Source organism: Nerophis ophidion, linkage group LG01, assembly GCF_033978795.1.
Source record: "Nerophis ophidion isolate RoL-2023_Sa linkage group LG01, RoL_Noph_v1.0, whole genome shotgun sequence".
NCBI lineage: Eukaryota > Metazoa > Chordata > Actinopteri > Syngnathiformes > Syngnathidae > Nerophis > Nerophis ophidion.
The window spans coordinates 57,635,285-57,661,023 of NC_084611.1; the positions used below are offsets into that span (position 1 = coordinate 57,635,285).

General features: G+C 38.8%; 1 protein-coding gene across 2 annotated transcripts in view; it reads right to left on the bottom strand.

Moving 5' to 3' along the window:
• Positions 1-25,278, bottom strand: part of LOC133557453 (ribosomal protein S6 kinase beta-2-like) — a 39,918-nt gene extending 14,640 nt beyond the window's left edge. The window contains exons 1-10 of one of the 2 annotated variants that reach the window (XM_061907923.1): positions 25,072-25,276; positions 21,571-21,625; positions 18,145-18,182; positions 17,785-17,899; positions 10,228-10,296; positions 9,998-10,145; positions 7,624-7,681; positions 6,098-6,198; positions 3,220-3,310; positions 697-787 (exon numbers count right to left, since the gene is read on the bottom strand). In XM_061907923.1, the coding sequence (XP_061763907.1) occupies positions 697-787; positions 3,220-3,310; positions 6,098-6,198; positions 7,624-7,681; positions 9,998-10,145; positions 10,228-10,296; positions 17,785-17,899; positions 18,145-18,182; positions 21,571-21,624 (765 nt within the window). In that variant the 5' untranslated portion in view covers position 21,625; positions 25,072-25,276. Of the gene's footprint in view, positions 1-696; positions 788-3,219; positions 3,311-6,097; positions 6,199-7,623; positions 7,682-9,997; positions 10,146-10,227; positions 10,297-17,784; positions 17,900-18,144; positions 18,183-21,570; positions 21,626-25,071 lie in introns of both variants that reach the window. The other variant, XM_061907931.1, reaches the window with a different exon arrangement.
• Between the last annotated feature and the right edge of the window lie 461 nt (positions 25,279-25,739).

The window sequence follows — 25,739 nt, forward strand, 5'->3', positions numbered from 1 at the left end:
GTTTAGAAAAGCGCGATATAAATCTAAGTTATTATTATTATTATTATTAGTAGTATTATATACCTGGCTAATTGATATACCTGGAAAATTGAATGTGTTTTATTCGCACCACTTTACCTAAGCTTTTGTATCCATTTGTCTAATTGCACACACAGGATTGTGTTAACTGATTATATGTCTCTGAGGTGCACATAAATCATTCTGAGGAGTAATTGTTTGACATTTCTTTATTTAAACAGTTAACCAGCATCAATTCTGAGTGTGGCCAAAGTATCCAGAGCCTTTAGAAATAAGCGTGCGACAGCCATGAAGTTGGCATTAGGCACCGCTTATTTACAATTTGCGTTTGCTCTTAATACTTATCAACGTTGCAAAGTTTTTGTGTTTATGCACGCTTAATACATGAGGCCCCAGATGATGAGGAAGCTGAACTGTCCATTGTCATTGTTCAGTAGCAGTGTGTCCCCTACCATTGCTTATTCAGGAAAGTCAATTTATTTTCTGTATAGAACCAATTAAATACTTGAAGAATACCTTTGATGTACAACAGGTCTATATCTTGTCCTTTTTTGAATTAAGTCCACATGGAGTTAGCCAACTCAAACCAGCCAAACTGCTTTTAACTCAGGGACAAAGTGCAATTGTTTGTGACAATGTTTTAGTTCTCACCTCCTCTCTCAAAAACTTTCATCTTACCGATCCAGTCATCATGTCATACATCAAGCACCCAAGGCTCCACCAGTCTACTGCTCTGTTGTGGCCTGACCGCGTCAGGATCTCAGGGGCCCTAAAACAGTGAGTTCAGAGAACAAAAACAGAAGAAAGATATTTATCAGGCTCTCGCTAAAAACAGACACAATGTCAAAAGTAGGGTTGTTCTAATGTCAATACATGACCACTCGCAATGTAAAACAAACTGCTTTTGCAAAATAAAGACTGCATTTATCAAGCAGCATCTAAAACAATATCAGACAGTGGAAAACATTTTTTTGCATTTGTTTATATTAACATTTTTAATGACCCAAATCATTTTCCTATACTTTCTTATATTCTACTTTGACAAATCAACCACAACAAGCAACCAGCAGTTGTTTACATTAGGGGTGTTCAGATACACTTTTGTCACTTTCAATGTAATACCAATACTGGAGTCTTGATAACTGGCCAACACCGATATTGAGTCGGTACGATATCATCACAAATCATACATACCTTTATTATTTTGTTGTGTGGAATGTTAGAAAAGACTTGATCATATGAAAGTAGTAAAACTAAGAACAATGGTAGGTAGGAAAAACATCAATTCAGGATTTATACTAGTCCAAGGTCAGAAAACGGACATGTTGCATCACTACAGACCCCTCAAACCCTAGTCACAAACTGCTTAAACTTGTCCCTTCCGGCAGGCGTTATTAATTACTGTATAACAAAACAACCCATCAGAACAGTTTCTACTCCCAGGCTATCACTTTGAAAAACACTGAACATTCTGTGTCAGACCTGTTGCTGTGAAATAACCCTGAAACTAATCATACACTGTAAATGTACAATATCATGTTCACTTCATCATCCTTTTGCTTTATTTACCACTGCGCCACCATCTTATTAGCCTTGGACATATTAGCCATTTAATTCTTTACATTTTAGTTAATTGTTGATACAGGTTGATTGGCAACACTAAATTGGCCCTAGTGTGTGAATGTGAGAGTGAATGTTTTCTGTCTGTCTGTGTTAGCCCTGCGATGAGATAGTGACTTGTCCAGGGTGTACACCGCCTTCAGCATCCCCCGCGACCCCAAAAAGGAAAAGCGGTAGAAAATGGATGAATGGGTTAATATATATTGTTTACATTGAACAAAGAGCACCGTCTGAAGTAACAAGTCAAATTCCATGTGTTTACCTTGCCAATAAAGCTGATTCTGATATACAACTATACCGTATTTTTCGGACTATAAATCGCAGTTTTTTTTATAGTTTGGCCAGGGATGCGACTTATACTCAGGAGTGACTTATGTGTGAAATTATTATCGTAAAATTACCGTATAATGTCAAATAATATTATTTAGCTCATTCACGTAAGAGACTGGACGTATAAGATTTAATCGGATTTAGCGATTAGGAGTGACAGACTATTTGGTAAACGTATAGCATGTTCTATATGTTATAGTTATTTGAATGACTCTTACCATAATATGTTACGTTAACATACCAGGCATCTTCTCAGTTGGTTATTTATGCGTCATATAACGTACACTTATTCAGCATGTTGTTCACTATTCTTTATTTTAAATTGCCTTTCAAATGTCTATTCTTGGTGTTAGGTTTCATCAAATAAATTTCCCCCAAAAATGTGACTAATACTCCAGTGCGACTTATATATGTTTTTTTCCTTTTTTATTATGCATTTTCGGCAGGTGCAACTTATACTCCGGAGGGACTTATACTCTGAAAAATACGGAATTATTTGATTAAAATACAAGACCAACCTTGTGTGCTTATTGGAGGACATGTATTAACTTGCTGTAGCGCTTTGCACAAATAAACGCGCTGCAAGACTGCTTGTAAATGGAGCGCTTATATCAAGAGATTTTGGATGCAAACCGATTTAATCAGATACTTTTTTTTTTCTTTTTTCTTTTACTTGTTTTATTTCTGTTGATTTTCAGGCCAAAATCTGATATCAGGACACAGTTAAGTTGATCTATTTTAGCTCTAAAAGATTAATGTCAACTTTCAATGCAACACAAACATTTTTAAAATAATAACACTGCAACGTCCATCACTATTTATGGGAACCACAAAATCAGGCATTAAAGTCCACAATAATCTCAAAGAAGGCCTGCAAAGTCTTGGGGGCACTGTTATTTAGATTTAGTGCTAATTAACCTGGTAGGCAATGTTAATCATTTTAAATGTAAATAACATTTCCTTAAGAATATCAATGTGTAGTTGTCTCATACAGTAAGTACAGCAGGGAAAAATGACAACCATACATGTTGCTATGCACTTTCATTACATGATAATTCCCTTTATACCCACTTAAAGCTTTTCAACTTTGATATTGTTATATATGTTGCTGTGAAACAATCACAGGAGTTCAAAGACCACAAAAGTATTGGCAACACTAAATTGGCCATAGTGTGTGAATGTAGGTTCACAAAATAAGCATTAACACAAAGTGTAGATAGTGTGTGTGCGTGTGAAAGCAGCATTACTTACATGTACTCTATTGTGCCACAGAACGTGTGCGTGATACTTCCATCATGAATTGACTCCTTGCAGAGACCAAAGTCAGTTAGCTTGATGTGCCCTTTAAATAAGACAAATTAGACTCACAGTGAACTTAAAGTTTAATTATTGACATTAAATTAAATTATCAAAATAAGATTAGCCCTGACTAAACATTGTAAATGGTAAATGAGTTATACTTTTACAGCTTGTTCTACCTTTAAGGTACTCAAAAGCGCTTTGACACTATTTCTACATTCACACACACATTCACACAGGGATGGCGGGAGTTGCCATGCAAGACCCTAACCACGACCCATCAAGAGAAAGGGTGGAGTGTCTTTCCCAAGGACACAACAGACGTGACTAGGATGGCGGAGGCTGAGGATCAAAACCAGAAACCCTCCGGTTGCTGGCACGGCCGCTCTCCCAACCAAGCCACGCCGTCTACAATAAAGTAACAGGAAGTAGAGTTGTAAAGCTATACCTTCTCATTTAAAAAAATTTACCTATTTGTTTATTGTAATATATCTGAAAAATGTATGCATGTACGCCAAACACAGAAATGCTCAAGGATTTTCTCTCTCTCCGGGGGATAAGGGAAGACTTGACTGATGGGTGCGGTTGCTTCTCGGTTGTTTAATACAAGCAGTTGTGATACACAGCACAAGTATGTTTGATAAAAGAGTAGTTTTAACTGAATAAAACCAAAGAATATTCAACAAAATAGGAATGCCTAACACAAGCAATGATGGCAAAAATGTTTCACGTGCAAAGGTCACATATACAGCAACAGACTGCACAAATGCATCTGCTAAAACCCAGACATTACATCCAAAATGCAACAAGTGTTTTCATACCATATACATAATCAATGAAAACAGACAACTATGCATTGTTGTTTCGGATCACAATATAATAACTTTAACATTTATAATAGTGAAATTAATACTAGGCCTGTAGGCTACAGAGCCAACCGCATTGTCGCAACAAGAAGTGCAAACAGCTCGTGTCTAATGACTTGGCTCACAACATCATAACTTCAGAAAAATTAATTGCGGTACATTAACATCATGGGCTGTGGTGTACACACACACACACAAATTATTTGGAAATGATTCAGCAAGAAGCGCAAACACCCTTGTTTTAATTGGGCACACACTTAAAAGGGAACTGCACCTTTTTTTTTTTGCCAATCGTTCACAATCATTATGAAAGACAAGACGACTAATGTATTTTTTTAATGCATTTTAAATATTAAATAAATGCCATTAGAAGTCTACTTACAGATCAGAGCCGATCTATTCTGCCTATAAAGCCCCTAAAAAAATCCAAACATCTCTAATTAATTTTTCATATATATGCTTTTATTACCGGTATATGTAGTATAGTAATGGGAACATTTATAACAATATTTAATATTAACGGTTTTTGCTAATTTTAAGCATACGCGGTGCAAGAATACCAAAAACGCATCACGTTTGCTTTTTTACCACTCTACTCATTGATTTCTACTCACAGAGCCCAAAAACATAATATTACATCACTTACTGTGCAATGTCTGCTGTGATCAGAATACTATCTTCAAGAATGTTCATATATTCCCGTTTAGATTAACAATAATCCTCGCGATGAAAAGGCTGGTAGAATCAAGCGCCTTTTTGTGTCTTTCTCACCATTTCTGTGTCTATATTAGTTGTCAATGCGTACCAACTTGTCAGAATACATCTTTGTTTTTCTACTATCAAGGTAAGATGCATGATTTACGATCTATAATACGATTGGACGAGCAAGGAATCGAGGACGCAGCTGATGAAGTGAAGTGAATTATATCTAAGTAGCACTTTTCTCTAGTGACTCTAAGCGCTTTATACATACTGAATCACAATATCTAAGTTACATTTAAACCAGTGTGGATGGCACTGGGAGCAGGTGGGTAAAGTGTCTTGCCCAAGGACACAACGGCAGTAACTAGGATGGCGGAAGCGGGAATCGAACCTGGAACCCATCAGAGCTATGCCCCCCCCATCAGTCGATCATGTCAACATTGGCACGCGAGGTTGTGATCCAGACGCTGCCAAAAATTGTTTCTTTGTTTGCGCTTATAATAACAATATCAATAATACTTAATATACAATACACAAAATGTAAATGGAGTATTATTGTTAGTATTTTTGGCATTTTGGATCTTTCTATTGGGTTTTAAGGCCAGAATAGAGGACTTCCCATTAGCTCAGCAGAAAGCAGACTTTTATTTACAATTATTTAGTGAGTTAGAATGCATTAAAAAAAAAATACATCCGTCGTCATGCCTTAGTAATGATTGGGAACGATAGGCAAAATTCCCCAAAAAGCGAAGTTCCCTTTTAAAGAGTGTGAAAGGAAGTGGCGGATCACCTTGGGGAATCTAAAACTAAAATAGTACATGACACATCCTTCTGTGCATTTGTTACAGTAAACATTGCAAGCTCCCGCCAAGCAAAGAAAGCAAGACAAAACTAATGGCAGAAAAGTTAAGCTGCAATGAGTTTGATAGGTGAGCGATCTGAGTTGCTGGCATTGATTGGCTTAGCCAGCCACAAACTGTTGTGATTATTGTTAGGCTAGCCTAGCCTAACGGTGGAGTAAATAAAACACTCCCCCTGACACACAGTACAAGCAGGCAAGCAGAAATTGGATTGGATCAGAATGGCTACTTGTGAAAATTAAAATGTTTTTTAACTTGAATAAATACAAATATTTGCAAACATAGAATGCTGGGGGAAGGGGTGCATAACTGAGGCTAAAGAGATTTTCGATGGGGCTATAGCATATCCTACCTAGCCCTGGTTTAACGCTGTCCATGATACCAAATCATATTTTCAATTACCTTGGTGATTAAGCATGATGTTCTCAGGTTTGAGGTCTCTGTAAATAATTCCAGAGGAGTGGAGATGACCAAGAGCCAATATGATCTCTCCTAGATAGAAACTGCAGACATAAACATTGTTAACATCAACGGACTGGAAATTATTACCCAAAGGCAAGTGCAAAATTTCAAAGGTTTTGATGCTGCGTGCGAGGGCTGGGCGATATATTGATATACTCGATATATCGCGGGTGTGTATCTGTGCGATATAGAAAATAGCTCTCGCAGTTGCTTTTAGCTGCAGGCATTACAGAGCCTGCGTTTCCCAGTCATTCTTGTCTCTCCTTCTCACAGAGACGTAAACCAAGCGCACCTTCTTACACACGTCACGTGTGCAACGTCACACACTCTCGTGGAGCAGAGAGGTAGCGACATGGTAACGTTAGCTGTGATGCTAATGGTGAGGTGCGGGTGGTAATACGAGAGAGAGAAGGTGCGAATCTGGTAACAAATGGAGGAAGAATTATGCACGGGATCCATCGTCCGGCGGTGGTTTGGCTTCTAGTGGGAATATGATCAACTTTTTTGCGGCAAAAGCGTTGCTACAAAAAGTAGCAGCACTGCTAATGTAGCATCATTTGAAAAGTCACCCGCTAGAGAATGAAGAGTGCTTGAAACTCCGCATGTCAACATCTCTGGCCGGTGCCACACCAACAAAATGCCGAAGCAACTATTTCTAGATCAACACCGTATGAAAAAAAAAAGTTAACAACAGAAGGAGATAACGTCCGTAGGAACCTATTATGCAGCTCATTTTTATTTGACAGTTATTGAAATATTTCTTGTGACATCATGCACAAAAGTGCACTTTATTAGTTTTTAACTATTGTAGTGGCGTTCTGTACAAAAAGTGCACTTTAATTTAGTGTTGTTTTGATGTCATGTTAGTGACATCACGCACAAAAGTGCACTAATAGCTTGTTTTAAAATGTCTCTGACAATCTTGCACTTTCTGTTTTGAAACGACATGAATGTTTGTGCCACTGCCTAATAACTGTGTAATAAATACTGTTTTGGTAAACTGACTTAGTTGTGATTTCCCTCTCTGCATGAAAGTTGAAAAAATGAGCATATATTAATGCAGTGTTCATTCAAGTATAAGGCAAAGTATCGAGATATATATCGTGTATCGTGACATGGCTTAAAAATATCGAGATATTAAAAAAAGGACATATCGCCCAGCCCTGCTGCCTACTATTCATATTACAAATGCAATGGTGTTGATATTATCCTGCCAGAAACATAACATCTACATATCTTGACTACAATGATGAAATCAAACCTTGACTTGACCTGTTATTCGTGAAGGACATTAACAATCGCGATTTAAACTTCTTTGTACTAATTATTAGGTAACTCTTAAAACAGACAAAAAATACTTTTGAGTTGCATTCTGGTTTTTATTCATACTTTATACAGTGCCCAGAATGAATTTAGTACAGCGAAAATTGAACCACTTTATGTTGAAAAGAAGAGAGCTATATTACCAAGCCGTGTCCTCCAAGAAGATGCCTTCCTTCTCCAACTGCATGAAAAGTTCCCCTCCTGATAACAAATGGACAGAAGTTCTAAAAGTCAAGTTTTATATGGTAAAGGTACAGTGGAAACTATGTCTACAAGTGTCTTTTTTAATACACAAAAAAATGTAACTTCAATGTGGATGTGAAGTTATTTTAAAAAAATGGAGGTCATGGCAATTAAAAATGTATTGTTCATAGTTTTTAGTGTTTTTTATAATTAATCAAACAAACAAATCGATAACCAAAATATTTGATAGCTGCACCCATAGCTGGTTCCCACATATTTGTCTGTATTTGCGTATTTACCGCAAAACTTCGATTGAAGCCCACATGTAATGACAGCAAAGGTCTTTTACTTTCATTCAATACCTTTCATTATATACTGAGCTCTGTGATGTCACACAACACAAACTTTTCAAGGAAAAATTATAAAACATGCATTCCTTTTTATCCCGGAAATACACCTTTGTGAGGGTTCACTTTTTTGAAAGTAGATATAAGATCATTGTTTTCATTACCATTACAGTGTCTTACCAGGTGCAATGTTTAGGAACTTACAAACATGACCTGATTTGATACTTTGGATTCATGTTTTGACAAAAACACACTCATGACCTATTAAAAATTACTGTCAACACCTTTGCTTCTTACAATTTATCCATAATTATATTTAAAATGGACAAACCAACAAACAGTTTTATCTTCATACAAAGTACAAACCCAGTTTCCATATGAGTTGGGAAATTGTGTTAGATGTAAATATAAACGGAATACAATGATTTGCAAATAATTTTCAACCCATATTCAGTTGAATATGCTACAAAGACAACTTATTTGATGTTCAAACTGATAAACATTTTTTTTTTTTTTGCAAATAACCTTTAACTTTAGAATTTCATGCCAGGAACACGTGACAAAAATAAGTTGGGAAAGGTGGCAATAAATACTGATAAAGTTGAGGAATGCTCAAACCGTTATTTGGAACATCCCACAGGTGTGCAGGCTATTTGAGAACAGGTGGGTGCCATGATTGGGTATAAAAACAGCTTCCCAAAAACTGCTCAGTCTTTCACAAGAAAGGATGGGGCGAGGTACACCCCTTTGTCCACAACAGCGTGAGCAAATAGTCAAACAGTTTATGAACAACGTTTCTCAATGTGTAATTGCAAGAAATTTAGGGATTTCAACATCTATGGCCCATAATATCAAAGTGTTCAGAGAATCTAGAGAAATCACTCCACGTGAGCGGCATGGCCGGAAAATAACATTGAATGACCGTGACCTTCGATCCCTCAGAAGACACTGTATCAAAAACCGACATCAATCTCTAAAGGATATCACCACATGGACTCAGGAACACTTTAGAAAACCTCTGTCACTAAATACAGTTCGTCGCTACATCTGTAAGTGCAAGTTAAAGGTCTACTATGCAAAGCGAAAGCCATTTATCAACAACATCCAGAAACGCAGCCGGCTTCTCTGGCCCGAGATCATCTAAGATGGACTGATGCAAAGTGGAAAAGTAGTCTGTGGTCTGACGAGTCCACATTTCAAATTGTTTTTGGAAATATTCGACATCGTGTCATCCAGACCTAAGGGGAAGCAAACCATCCAGACTGTTATGGACGCAAAGTTCAAAATCCAGCATCTGTGATGGTATGGGGGTGCATTAGGGCCCAAGGCATGGGTTACTTACACATCTGTGAAGGCACCATTAATGCTGAAAGGTACATACAGGTTTTGGTACAACATATGCTGCCATCTAAGCGCCGTCTTTTTCATGGACGCCCCTGCTTATTTCAGCAAGACAATGCCAAGCCACATTCAGCACGTGTTACAACAGTGTTGCCTTGTAAAAAAAAAGAGTGCAGGTACTTTCCTGGCCCGCCTGCAGTCCAGACCTGTCTCCAATCAAAAATGTGTGGCGCATTATAAAGCGTAAAATACGACAGTGGAGATCCCGGACTGTTTAACGACTGAAGCTCTACATAAAACAAAAATGGGAAAGAATTCCACTTTCAATGCTTCAACAATTCGTTTCCTCAGTTCTCAAACGTTTATTGAGTGTTGTTAAAAGAAAAGGTGATGTAACACAGTGGTGAACATGCCCTTTCCCAAATACTTTGTCACGTGTTGCAGCAATGAAATTCTAAGTTAATTATTATTTGCAAAAAAAAAAATGTAGTTTATATCTTGTCTTTGTAGTGCATTCGATCGAATATGGGTTGAAAAAGATTTGCAAATCATTGTATTCCGTTTATGGTTATATATTAATTTCCCAACTCATATGGAACTGGGGTTTGCAGCATGGATTGCTTCAATATGGACCTCTGCCTCTTACCACTTAAGTACTCCAAGATGAGGTACAGTTTCCCACCGGTCTGGAAGGCGTAGAGGAGATCCACAATGAAAGGATGTCTCACTGTCTCTAGGATTTCCCTTTCTGCGCGTGTATGGGCAGTGTCTTTAGCGTTACACACTATTTTGGCCTTAAGCAGAGAAAGAGGCAAAACGTTTGGCAGGAACATGGATTGTTTCCTTGTTTCAAGGATGTTAAATGATGTATTGTACCTTTCTCAGAACTTTCATGGCAAATATTTTTCCTGACAGGGCACCTTGAACTTTTTTCACCTGAAAAACCTAAAAGAAAATATATGTTGCCATTAGGTCAAAAACACAGAATGTTGGTGTTGTAAGAGGTATCACAAAACACGGTCTCTTTTAACCTATTCATTCCAGATACAGTGGGGCAAAAACGTATTTAGTTAGCCACCGATTGTGCAAGTTCTCCCACTTAAAATGATGACAGAGGTCTGTAATTTTCATCATAGGTACACTTCAACTGTGAGAGACAGAATGTGAAAAACAATCAAGGAATTCACATTGTAGGAATTTTAAAGAATTTATTTGTAAATTATGGTGAAAAATAAGTATTTGGTCAATAACAAAAATTCAACTCTCAATACTTTGTAATATAACCTTTGTTAGCAATAACAGAGGTCAAACGATTACTATAGGTCTTTACCAGGTTTGCACACACAGTAGCTGGTATTTTGGCCCATTCCTCTATGCAGATCTTCTCGAGAGCAGTGATGTTTTTGGGCTGTCGCCGAGCAACATGGACTTTCAACTCCCTCCACATATTTTCTATGGGGTTGAGGTCTGGAGACTGGCCAGGCCACTCCAGGACTTTCAAATGCTTCTTACGGAGCCACTAGTTCGTTGCCCGGGCGGTGTGTTTGGGATCATTGTCATGCTGGAAGACCCAGCCACGTTTTATCTTCAAAGCTCTCACTGATGGAAGGAGGTTTTGGCTTAAAATATCACGGTACATGGTCCCATTCATTCTTTCCTTAACACAGATCTGTCGTCCTGTCTCCTTAGCAGAAAAACAGCCCCAAAGCATGATGTTTCCACCCGCATGCTTCACAGTAGGTATAGTAGGTATGGTGTTCTTGGGATGCAACTCAGTATTCTTCTTCCTCCAAACACGACGAGTTGAGTATATACCAAAAAGTTCTATTTTGGTTTCATCTGACCAAATGAAATTCTCCCAATCCTCTGCTCTATCATCCATGTGCTCTCTGGCGAACTTCAGACGGGCCTGGACATGCACTGGCTTAAGCAGGGGCACACGTCTGGCACTGCAGGATTTGATTCCCTGTCGGCGTAGTGTGTTACTGATGGTAACCTTTACTTTGGTCCCAGCTCTCTGCAGGTCATTCACCAGGACCCCCCGTGTGGTTCTGGGATATTTGCTCACCGTTCTCATGATCATTTTGACCCCACGGGATGAGATCTTGCGTGGAGCCCCAGATCGAGGGAGATTATCAGTAGTCTTGTATGTCTTCCATTTTCTGATAATTGCTCCCACAGTTTTTTCACACCAACCTGCTCCCAGTTTTTTTCACACCAAGCTGCTTGCCTATTGTAGATTCACTCTTCCCAGTCTGGTGCAGGTCTACAATTTTTTCCTGGTGTCTTTCGACAGCTCTTTGGTCTTGGCCATAGTGGAGTTTGGAGTCTGACTGTTTGAGGCTGTGGACAGGTGTCTTTTATACAGATAACAAGTTCAAACAGGTTCCATTAATACATGTAACGAGTGGAGGACAGAAGAGCTTCTTAAAGAAGAAGTTACAGGTCTGTGAGAGCCAAAGATCTTCCTTGTTTAAAGTGACCAAATACTTCTTTTCCACCATATTTTACAAATAAATTCTTTAAAATTCCTACAATGTGAATTCCTGGATTTTTTTTTTCACATTCTGTCTCTCACAGTTGAAGTGTATCTATGATGAAAATTACAGACCTCTGTCATCATTTTAAGTGGGAGAACTTTCACAATCGGTGGCTGGCTAAATACTTTTTTGCCCCACTGTATTCATTTTGTGAGCTATCAGCACCAAATGTTCTGCAAACATTTCACATGGAGGGGAAAAAACATCAAGCTTCAACAAATCAAAACTTTTTAGCCACCTGATAGCCAGCATCGCTATGACAGTGTTTTGAAACCCTACACAGACTCCTGCTGTTAAAAAGCCGCCCCAAATAAATCCGGAAAAAGAAAGTATGCATATCATACAGTTAAATCTAAATTTTTAAAAATACATAGATATGAATACATTATTGGTTATTGTATCAATAACAGGTAGTTGTATCATAATTAGTGTATATTAAGTTGAGTGTGCTGGTCTCGTCTTTTGTTGAGTCTAACCAAGTGTAACATGCATCTTAGTTGTAGTTTGATTACCAAATTTGGTTTGACGCATGCAACACAACAAGTTGCATGTTAGGTAATTCCATCAATCAAACACGAGAGAGTTGTCTGGACATTAAGATGATGGAAAAGACATTACGGACAAAAATCTAAACTTTGTGTGAATATGTTGACAAATAGGACACTTCTCTTATCTCAAACTAAATAAGAGCAGGCAGTGGCTAACACTTCCTTTTACTGTCTGTAACATGAGGGAGATATTAAATAAGCCAGCTTGAAAGATTTCTCAACTATAAGCTCTGTAAAGTAGCCCAGAATTTTTTTTATTTTCCATCCATCCATCCATCTATTTTCTCATGCTTGTCCCTCTCGGGGGTCACAGGGGTTGCTGGCGCCTATCCCAGCTGCATTTGGGCGTAAGGCGGAGTACATCCTGGACAAGTCAATACCGCATCGCATTTATGCAATATTACAAAGTTCCTCACAAGGAAGCCTTTTATTAATAAGCAATATGACTAAATTGTGTTATTATTTGGTATTGGTACCAGTACTAAAACGTATTTCAATACTTTTCAAAATAAAAAGGACCACAAAAAAAGCATTATTAGCTCTATTTTAACAGAAAATTGTATGATACATTAAACATATGTTTACTGTTGCAATTAAATACTATTTTTTGGCAATAAAAAACATAGTAAACATACTAGAAAACTTCTCTTTTAGCCGTAAGTAAGCAAACAGGTTATACAAGCTTCTAATTTGCCTGCTGACGCATGCAGTAACATTTTGTGTGATTTCCCATTGTTTTATTTTGAGGGACAAGTGGTAGAGGATGGATGAATGGATGATTAATACACTAGTTTATTTACTGTTAATATCTGGTTTAGGGCTGCACAATTAATCGAAATCGAATCAACATCGAGGTTTTTATTAGTGTGGTAAATAACCGCAAGAGGCTGAGTTTTTTTTTGAACCGCCGTCACCAGCATTTGAGTGACAGCAATGGTCACCAATCAGAATTGTTGAGCGTCGCGTTAGTCTCTAGCTTCAAACAGTAAAAAATACCCATTAATAATAATATTAATAATAGATGTATTTTGTAAAAAGCACTTTACATTGAGCAAACAACCTCAGACTGCTACAGTGTATTTAAGAAAAAAATACAATAAAATAAAAATAATAATGAAACGATAATTTTAAAAAATACAAATAAAAACTAGAACAGCCTAAGAGCTAGAACTAGTATGCATATATCTATACAAAAGCTTTTTTTAAAAGAAGGGCTTTTAAGCCTTTTTTTAAAAGCATCCACAGTCTGTGGTGCCCTCAGGTTGTCAGGGAGAGCGTTCCACAGACTGAAAGCAGGCGGAGCAGAAAGCCCGGTCTCACATAGTTCGAAGCTTTGTCCTTGGAGGTTGGAGGTTGTTTGCTTGTTTGGAGCGGAGGTGTCGTGTGGAGGATTTGTGGGTGCGTAGTTCTTTGAGGTAGAGGGGGGCATTTCAATGGAGGCACTGGTAATTAGCATTGTATTGTATATTGCATATTGTACTGTACATTTGTATTAATTTGTGCTTTGTTCTCAACACTTGAGCGGGTTTATTTAACAGTGGAATTAACTGACCCCTCTTTTCGGTCATTCACAATCTGTCTCTGCGGAGATGAGAGTGGGGCACAGCTGCCAACACACTCTCAGTAAAACGTCGGACATAATTTTTCCAACTAGGAAAGAAATACACTTTAATATGTTAAATATTCATTGACCCTATTTTCCGGATCATAGGGCGCACCGGACTATTAGGCGCACTGCCTATGAATGGGCTATTTTTGATCTTGTTTCATATATTAAGCACACCGGGGCTATAAGGGGCATTAATGGAGTCATGTTAATTTATCTATTTTTTCTAGATTGAAAATACTTCCTTGTGGTCTACATAACATGTGATGGTGGTTCTTTGGTCAAAATGTTTAACAGATTTTTTTCATTCGTTTTCTGGCAGTCGCTTCCAAATGCGCCGTTTTGTGGGCGGTCTTATTTACGTGGCTTAACTTCTGCAGTGTCTTTTCCCCGTCATCTTTGTTGTATCGGTGTAGCGTGCAAGGACGGTAGAGGAAGAAGTGTCTAAATATGGAGCTAACTGTTTTAATGACATTCAGACTTTACTTAAATCAATAATGGACCAGCTACTCCTAAGCCGTGGCTCACTTGTGCAACAACAACGCCAGAAATGTGTGCCGTGAAAACCTGTCCGACCGAAACTATTTAACGACTAAAGTTCCGTGAGTGAATTATGTAAACCCGCTCACTGCACTGGTAGTTTTTAGCGCTTCCATAGTGAGATATAAGTTAGAACTTTACGCTAATTCATATTAGAAATGGCAACAGCAGAGGGTGAATGCCCCATAACAAGAAGAAGCTTATCGAATACGCCATTGTCACAGACTACAGTGCTGTTTACTGGCGTCATATTGCAGTGTACACGTATCTCTGTCATTACTTGTCATTACACCATGTACCAAATAAAATTCCTTCAAGGTCGGTAAGCACAACCAGAATAATTCTGTACATTAGGCGTTATAAGGCGGACTGTCCATTTTTGAGAAAATTAAAGGATTTTAAGTGCGCTTTAGAGTTTCAAAAACATGGTATGTTTTGGGTGATACAACAATTTTGGGTATCGATCCAATACCAAATAGTTAAGGGCCATACATTGGTCATGATTTAAGTTCTACTGTGTCCTTGGACATATTTCTTGAGTTCATAAACAATAAAAAATGACGATAGGATGGTGTGACTTATGATAAAAAAAATATTGATGGAATCATTGTAGTATCGATTACATACTGCTCTTGTACATAGTATCGTTACAGTTGATATTTATTTGTATAGATCCATCCGTTAGTTTAAATTCAGCTAGCTGGCTTGCTGTTCGCGGTTAGCTATTATATCTTCCCACGCTGTGTAGTGAAGCATGCTTAGCTATTCCTCGTCCTGCAGAAATGATACTTGTATGAAACATAGTTATGTCGCCATGGAGGCGAGGATTAGTGATTTAGAACCATAATAAAACACTGTAGAGGAATGTTAGCCACGACTATGTTTTAAACACCGCTAGTAGATCAGTGCTTCAGTATTTATATATTCACCTTTATTGTTAGGTTTTAAGTCAAAATACATCCATTCTCCACCTCTAATCTTCAAACTGCAACTATTCTGTGCATGCGTTGACTCATACATGCTCATACATTCATTCTCCACCTCTAATCTTCACACTGCAAGTATTTTCTGTGCATGCGTTGACTCATAATTTTTTCATTGACAAAATTGTGTCAACTAGAGCCAGTTTATCCCAGCCTTCAAATGACCTTTATGTTCCTCTGCATTTCTCTTCTGTTTTCCATCAGTTTGAGCCAGTGTCCTTTTCTTTTTTAAATTACACAGTCATATGAAACCCTCTGGTTCTCCTTCAGATGCCCTCCCACCTCGCCTGTTTAAGGAGGTATTTGCTACTATTGGATCAAGATTAGTGTCCTTAACATTATCAATGGTAGCCTCTCTTCTGGGATAGTTCCTGTAGAGTTTAAACATGCAGTGGTACGACCTCTACTTAAAAAAAACAAGCCTCGACCCCTCTCTCCTCTCTAACCTTAGACCTATCTCTAATCTTCCATACATTTCCAAAAATATTAGAGGTTGTCTACAGTCAGTTGTTGCCCTTCTTAGAGGATAATGGTATCACTGAGCTGTTCCAGTCCGGTTTTAAAGCCCTCCACAGCACAGAGTCAGCGCTTCAAAAAGTATTTAACGATATCCTTCTGTCAACTGATTCTGGTAAATATGTCGTCCTGGCGCTTTTAGATCTGTCTGCTGCGTTCGACACTGTCAACAACGCCACCTTAATCAGTTGTCTTGAGAACTGTGTGTGTATTATGGGCGCCGCCCTCAACTGGTTCCGGTCGTACCTAGCAAACAGTATTGTGTAAAAATAGACAGTTTTATGTGTTCCTCTACCACACGGGGTCCCCCAGGGCTCAATCCTTGCCCCAATTCTTATTTGCGCTTTACCTTCTCATCCTTGGTTCTCTTTTTAGGAAGTATGGTATTGCATTTCATTTTTATTCCGATGATTGCCAGATCTATTTTCCCATGGCACAATATAACACAGTTCAACGTCTCATTGACTGCCTGCACGACATCAAAGCCTGGCTTTCAGCTAACTTCCTGAGCCTAAATGAAGACAAAACAGAAGTTATGTTGTTTGGTCCAAGTCGCTCTCCCTTCCCCAACGTTGACCTCGGCACTCTGACCCCGTATCTCAGCGACTATGTCAAAAACCCGGGGGTAAAGTTCGACTCAGATTTTAAATTCGAAAAACAAATCAGCAGCGTCGTTCAAAAAAGCTTTTATCAATTACGCCAAATAGCGAAAGTGAAACCGCTTCTATCAGGACATGATGTTGAGAAATTAATCCACACCTTTATCTTGAAACGTTTAGACTACTATAATGCCCAGTATTTAGGCATTAGCCAGGCCTCCCTCGCCCGCCTGCAGCTCGTGCAGAACTCTGCTGCTCTTCAGCTAACACAGACCCGCAGACGTGAGCACATGACCCCTATATTAGCGTCCCTTCACTGGCTCCCTATGTGTTACCGAATCAATTTTAAACTCCTTCTATTTGTTTTTAAATGTCTAAACAACCTCGCGCCAACATAGCTCTCCGACCTCCTTCAGCCTTACTGCCCCACACGATCCCTAAGATCAGCCGATCAGCTGCTACTGACGGTCCCTGACACAAAGCTGAAGCTTAGAGGTGACAGAGCTTTCGCCGCTGCTGTTCCCAAGCTCTGGAACGGCCTACCTCTGAGTGTTAGACAAGCCTCCTCTCTTCCTGTTATTAAATCTCTCTTAAAAACATACTTTTATTCTTTGGTTTTTAACACAGTGGTATCCATCCTGCAAACGCGCCCCATTATACACCTGCTGTGAACCAGTTTTTATGTTTTATTTATTTTATTTTTTTATCATGTTATGTTTGTGTTGTGTTGTTTGCTCGGTTCTCGTATTATCTTTTAACCTGCACTTTGGCTACCCCTGTGGTAAATTTAAAATTTGCTTTACAAATAAAGTTGATATTATTTTATTTGATAAATACTAGTATTTTGTCAATGGCAGTATAGTATGAGTACCTGTATACCGTACAACTCTGTAACTAAAGGAGCTGACTGTGAAGAGTTGATGGCACAATTGTAAAAGAGCGGAGGTATTCAAATGCAGTTGATTGCATGTAGTATTTTTTCATTTCCTAATTGATTTAACAGTGATTTGTGATGGAAATAAAAATCCCTTATTTATACCTATTTTCCTGGGAAATTTCCTATATAGTGAAATGCGAATGTTGGCAGGTATACGAACTTACCTTGCCATATGCACCTTTTCCAAGCACAGTGAGAAGCTCAAAGCAGTCAGGTCCAACTCTCTCACTGTCTCTGTTCACACTTTCACTGGTCAGGACCACTTCCTCTTTCTGTACACTGGATGATGTAACAAACATAGAAACAGAGTGACTTTCACAATATGCATTCTGTGTCAATTCGTCAGTACTTAAGTACAAATTGCCCAGAGAACTGTACATTCTGATTGAATGCATCATCTTAATGCATATTACTTTTCCAGGATTGGTTGTATTCAAATCTCATCATTATTGTGCAATAAGAACAAAGGAGTTAAATTAAATTTTAGTATCTTGTTTTTAATCGTAATGACAAATTGGACTCACTTCTCAGGCTCTGTCACGGCGCCGTCACAAATCTCATCCTATAGATATGGCACAAAAAGCCCAAACATGAAAACAAAGAAATGGTAGTAAATTGTTATGTCTTTGGTAAAGTATGGAAGAGTACCGTATTTGCCGGGTTATAAGTCGCTCCAGAGTATAGGTAGCACCAGCCGAAAATGCATAATAATAAAGGAAAAAAACAAATACCGTATTTCCTTGAATTGCCGTCGGAGCACTAATTAATTTAAAACCTCTTCTCACTCCGGCGTTTACCAAAGGCATGCTGTAAAGGCAAGCATGCGCTAATTATTTTAAAACCTCTTCTCTCTCGGGCACTTACCAAAGGCATGCGGTAAACTTAGGCCTGCACTTAAAAATTTGAGTGTGATGTAAGGATACCATCATGAAAAGCCCATTTAATAAAAAAAACGTTATTATGGTCTTACCTTTACTTATAAATTAAGTCCATGCGAAGCTCCTTCTGATCAAAAGCATCGATAACTTGTTTATAAAAGTCTTCCTTATCTTTCTTCAGTTTTAAAAGTCTCTCTGTATCGATGAAGATCTTCCTTTATTACCTCCTGCTTCGATTGAAAGTCCAGTTTAAAAAACGGTTTTATTTTAGATATGTAATCCTCCATGTTAAAAGTGCAAGCGAGAGGAAAAAATAAAACACACGCTGCTCACTCTTGCTGCTTGTTGTCACTTCTTCTGCAGCGGAGTAGTCGCAAGAAGGATCACTAGCGCCTTCTACCACTAGGAGGCGGGAGTCATTTAATGACTCATATTTGACACGCGCAGCTACGGTATATTAATAAAACATAGCTGCTCACTGTTCTTTTTAGCATATTAAATAGCTTGGACCTTAAATCCTACTGAATAGCTCTTAATATTTTTCCCTTTATGCGATTTCAAATTATTGAAATCAGCCTCCTCTATTTTAAAAATTATGACAGGTCAAGTGTCACTCGTGACGTGACGAGTTTGACCCGGCGGAAATTCTAGACATATGTTAATTATTTTGCGAAACGAGTGACCCGGCGGAAATTCTAGACATGCGCTAATAGAGACACATGTAAGAGGGATGTGTATTATGGCTATGAGTTGTTGTTTTTCCCTTGGCCTCAGTCTGCACCCCCTCTCCAGGGCCCAGGCTAAGACCGATTTTTTATATTTTCTTTTAATCTTCTTGACCCGGCGTTAATCCTGAGCCGGCGGTAATGATAAGCATGCGCTAATTATTTTGCGAAACGAGTTTGACCCGGCAGTAATTCTAGGCAGGCGCATACTATATACCCGGTGGCAATTCAAGGAAATACGGTATACGTCGCATTTTTCAGGAAAGTTTATTTGATAAAATCCAACACCAAGAATAGACATTTGAAAGGCAATTTAAAATAAATAAAGAATGGTGAACAACAGGCGGAATAAGTGTACATTATATGACGCATAAATAACCAACTGAGAACGTGCCTGGTATGTTAACATAAGAGTCATTCAAATAACATATAGAACATGCTGTACGTTTACCAAATAATCTGTCACTCCTAATCACTAAATACGATGAAATCTTCTTCCTCAATGTCGCTTCTAAACAACCCTGCCAACTCCAAAGGTATGCGCGGGTTCCTCTTGTCGTTTTCTGCTGCATATTTCACTACGTCCAGCTTGTAATCTGCAGTACATGATTTCCTTTTCGGTGCCATTTTTGTTCAGCCCTTTTCAGTTTTCATAAATTACCGCCAATGATGAAATCATCCATTTTAATAGCTACAGCAGTAGCATATAGCAGTTAGCATTCCATGACCCTAGGAGCGTAACGATACACAAAAATTTCGGTTTGGTACGTACCTCTGTTTATAGAGGTCACGGTTCGGTTCATTTTCGGTACAGTAAGAAAACAACAAAATATACATTTTTGGGTTATTTATTTACCAAATTTGTAAACAATGGCTTTATCCTTTTAACATTGGGAACACTATAATAATTCTGCCCAATTTAATCCACATTAAACTGCCTCAAATTGTTGCTTTGATTAAATAAAATGACAAAACTTTTCTTGTACATTTAAAAAGTGCGACATTGAACAGTTTCAAGTCAACTCATCATGCTCGGTTTTATTACGGCATTTGGGAAGCCTGTAGTTTACTTTTATTATGTAAATGTTATATTTTTGTCAACATGTGATAGCAGGGACCCTGCCATTCAAAACATAGTACAATAGCAATAGGAGAGACTATTGAATCCCTGAACACCATGGAGTTCAAGTGAAATAACAGACAGACAGGGCTTTGCTGCCCCTAACACACACACACATACATACACACACACACACACACACACACACACACACACACACACACACACACAAGCGCACACACACAAGCGCACACACACAAGCGCACAGCAAAATGAGCTAACGTTACGCTAAAAGCTAATTAGCCTTTACCTCAAGCCAGAACTGCGAGCGAGCTGAGCTGCAGTTTAAGTTTCTAGAGGGTCAACAGGCTCATAGTGATGTTAGTAGTAGTTGTGACTGGGAGGTGTTTTTGATAATTTGGGGAGAGTACGCTGTCTTATGCTCACCTGCTAAACACTATTCTGCTCGACGCTGAAGCATTGACTACATGCGCTCTGAATACGCAGTGCTGATTGGCTGTTACATCGCTCTGAATACGCACTGCTGATTGGCTTTGTATGTAACCAATCAGATGGTTGTGTGGGTGGGACAATGCTGGGTGCTGACACAGAGGCAGAAGAAGCAAAGCAGCGTGTTAAGACTTTAGCTTAAAAACTTGTTCGGTACATGAAAATGTACCGAAATGGTTCAAATAGACGTACCATTACAACCCGACATGACCCACAATGCACTCCTGCCATGACCCTCCCCTGCCGAATTCTTATTTGTTGACATGTGTGTGTGACGATTGCTCACATGTGTGTGACGTTTGCTGACATTTTCTTTGTTTCTTCCGCGAATGAGATAAATAATATTATTTGATATTGTGTAATCTGCAGTTCATGATTTCCTTTTCGGTGCCATTTTTGTTCAGCCCTTCTCAGTTTTTATAAGTTACTGCCAACGATGAAATGATCCATTTTAATAGCTATGGCAGTAGCATATAGCAGTTACCATTCCATGACCCACAATGCACTTGTGCCATGACCCTCCCCCGCCGAATTCTTATTGGTTGACGTGTGTGTGACGATTGCTGACGTGTGTGTGAGACGATTGCTGACATTTTCTTCGTCTCTTTTGCGAATGAGATAAATAATATTATTTGACATTTTACGGTAATGTGTTAATAATATCACACATAAGTTACTCCGGAGTATATGTCGCACCCCCGGCCAAACTATGAAAAGAAACTGCGACTTATAGTCAGAAAAATACGGTAAACTTGAGAAAAAGCGTTCAAGACAGACCTCTGCGTCAGAGACATCTTCAGTATCCAAGTCGATGTCGAACACTCCCGCCATCCTAAAATGGAGAAAACATATAGTCAGGCAGTCATAATATCAACAAGATACAGTATACATTGTACTGATCTAGTCTAGTATTTGTACAGTTTAGCTAAACCATAGCAAATAAAAAAGTTGCATGCTAAAAGGAGAACTACACTGTTTTAGGAATTTTGCCTGTTGTTCACAATTATTATGAGAGACAAGAATACATGTCTCTTTTTAAAGGTTTTAAAGCTAATTAAAATTACAGATTGGTTATTATACAGGTTGCGGAACGCAAATGAAGTATTGTTGACGTTTTTTAATTAATTTTTAAAGTGATTTACAGGTATAATTTATTGCTCCCATTAGCTGCTTTGATAGCCACCTAGAACAAGACAATTTTTATGTTAGAAAGCAAAGAAAAAAACATTTGGCTTCTTATCTCACATAGGAATTGTGAACGATAGACAAAATTCCAATAAAAATATGCAGTTCCCCTTTAAGTTTGTTATACGCCATACCGTCATCAACATTTAACTGATATGCACCATTCTAGGATACAGTTATAACTGCAGGCTTTTAACTCAAATGCTAAGTCTAGTAAACATGAATAAAACTCACTTCTACCTGCACACTTGTAACGGTTGCTAGCTGCTATGGCTGTGCGATCGTGCGTTGTCTTTTCTTGAGAGCACCACTTGACAGTGAGTTCTGTGACTTGTACCTCATTGGCAAGTTCAGCTTGACTTCACTCTTTATCAGTGGGGATATGTGGTCGCCGGTTTGAGCCTGGCGTGTGTGCGCAGGACTGAACTGCGCAGGACGACCACTGTTACAATGGTGGCGTGACTTGATGAGAGAGGGGGCGGGAATGGGTGAAACAGATGCCAGCAAGTGCGGTGATGCGAGAATCGTTGTGTAAACCTCACTCTCCTACCCCTTACAGCTGCACAGGACAGCGAGTGGACAGCCTGTGGCTTCTAGCTGGCTGGCAAGCGCTATTCAACTTAACTCTCAATCAGTGGGGATTCGTGTTTGTCCGCGAGAGCTGGACTGTGCGGGATGACCAATGTAAAACACTTTTACAAGATGCGCATATTTACTAGATCAGTGGTTATCGAACTTTTCTCAACAAGTTCCACCTTAGTTACACTTGGCTCTCCAAGTACCACCACAATGACCAACATTAAAATACAGGAGTAGAGATATCCGATAATGGCTTTTTTGCCGATATCCGATATTCCGATATTGTCCAACTCTTAATTACCGATACCGATATAAACGGATACTGATAAACAAAGTCGTGGAATTAACACATTATGCCTAATTTTGTTGTGATGCCGCGCTGGATGCATTAAACAAAGTGACAACGTTTTCCAAAATAAATCGACTCCATCCGTCCATTTTCTACCGCTTAGTCCCTTTCGTGTTGCGGGGGGCGCTGGTGCCTATCTCAGCTACAATCAGGCAGAAGGCGGCGTACACCCTGGACAAGTCACCACCTCATCGCAGGGCCATAAATCAACTGAAGTTATGGAAAAAAATGCCAACATGGCACTGCCATATGTATTATTGAAGTCACAAAATACATTATTTTTTTTAACAGGCCTCAAAACAGCAGTTTGAAATTTGTGACATGCTCTCCCTGAAAGAGCATGAGGAGGTTGAGGTGGGCGGGGTCAGGGGGGTGGGTGTATATAGTAGCGTCTCGGAAGAGTTAGTGCTGCAATGGGTTCTCGGTATTTGTTCTGTTGTGTTTACGTTGTGTTACGGTGCGGATGTTCTCCCGAAATGTGTTTGTCATTCTTGTTTGGTGTAGGTTCCCAGTGTGGCGCATATTTGTAACAGTGTTAAAGTTGTTTGTACGGCCACCCTCAGTATGACCTGTATGGCTGTTGACCAAGTATGTCTTGCATTCACTTGCGTGTGTGAAAAGCCGTAGATATTATGTGATTGGGCTGGCAAGCAAAGGCAGAGCCTTCAAGGTTCATTAGCGCTCTGTACTTCTCCCTACGTCCGTGTACACAGCGACGTTTTAAAAAGTCATAAATTATACTTTTTGAAGCTGATACCGATAATTTTGAAACAGATACCGCTAATTTCCGATATTACATTTTAAGCCATTTATAGGCCGATAATATGGGCAGTCCAATATTATCGGACATCTCTATACAGGAGTGTAGTAAGCCTAAATATTTATTACAAGGCAGATGTTTTATTTAACAAGTCTACTATTTTGGGCCACTGTAACATTACACACAGTTTGAACAGTAACACTACGTATGAATATTTAATCAAGTGATTATTTGGTGTACCACAGGATGGAGCCCACTACCATACCACAGTTAAGAATAACTGTATGAGATAATATGCATCCGGATTTTGGTTAGGATGTTTACATTAGCAACACCAGGTGAGCTGAACAACTCTGAATCTGAACTGTGACATTTTGTCAGTGGTGGCCTTCTCTGCTAGCCTAACATAATCAGAAATCATGATCATAATTATGAATGGTAAATGGGTTATACTTTTCTCCCAAAAAGGACAAGCGGTAAAAAATAGATGGATGGGTTATACTTGTATAGCGCTTTTCTACCTTCAAGGTACTCAAAGCTCTTTGACTTTCCCTAAATATCTAAAAGTATTCATATCCTCTTCATGTCATATTATATCTGTAGACATCTTTATTTATGATTAAATCACTTGTTTATTTTCCAACCAGTTTTTTAGTATTTTTTTATATATATTTTTTCCAAATAGTTCAAGAAAGACCTAAAAATGAGCAATATTTTGCACTGTTATACAATTTAATTAATCACAAACTAAAGACATAATGCTGTATTTTACTTCTTTATCTCCTTTTCAAACAAAAATGCTTTGTTCTGATTAGGGGGTACTTGAATTAAAAAAATGTTCACAGGGGGTACATCACTGAAAAAAGGTTGAGATCCACTCGTCTGGAGCTAATAACATTGAATCGTAAATGTGACTGACACAGCCAAAGAAATGATGAAATTTGCAGGTTGATGGCTGGACTTCGGTCATAAAAGCAAAGAACTGCTTGGCAACGGTTCAAAGGCAGACTTGGGCTGTACTGTGCCTTTGATGGGTATTTCTCCGCGGTTAGGACAACACCAGGGCTTCTTATGTTTTAAATTACATGAGAAACTAAACTAATGTATTCAAGACTAATGCCAAGTGCATTTTAACTCTTCGAATTAGTCCGTGTAAAAAAATAAAAAAAACAGTCAGCACGACAGCCAAAACACGTGAGCGACTATGACAAAATTAGCTTTCTGTGGAATAATTACGCCTTCCAAAGACCCAAAAGTTGTTTTTAATTTCTACTTCTTAAAGACAAATATCTACTTAGTGACTGTCCGGGACAATTGACGCAGATCACTTTGTTGAACGATGTTTTAAGCTAACCTAAAGAATCTACTGGCAGACATGCTAAAGGTTAGCATGGTTCCGTCTCACCTGACAGCACTCCTTGATGTCCGCCTTCTTTGGTTCAATCACGAATGCGCTGACTTTATAATCGAAACCACTTTTAAACTACTTATTGTGTCTGTCATTGTTTTGCTTCTTCTGTCAAGTCGACGTCAGTTGGGTTTGTTCGGCTTCAAGCTGCCCTCATGTCGGCTTCCTGGTGTAGTGACGTCATCGTATCACGTCATCGGGTTTTGGTCCTCCTGATTGGCGGGTGCCAAACGAGTAATACGTTGGGCGTTTTTACGTTTTTCAAATAAGACACTTTTATTTTAAATATTGTATTGTACTGCTCACTGTGGAACAAATCTGAGCGGAGCCGAACGATGCACCCCCTCACAGATATTCTACTTGCATTATATTGTAATTTTAAAATTTTGCCAAACCCCAATTTAGCTTATGTTTTGATTGCGTGTTCTCTTTGAGGTGAACCGTTTATTTTCTTCGTTATTTTTTATGCTTCACGCAAAGTCGCCACCTTATCGCAGGGCTAACACAGATAGACCGACAACATTCACACTCACATTCACACACTAGTGCCAACTTAGTGTTGCCAATCAACCTATCCCCAGGTGCATGTCTTTGGAAGTGGGAGGAAGCCGGAGTACCCGGAGGGAACCCACGCATTCACGGGGAGAACATGCAAACCCCACACA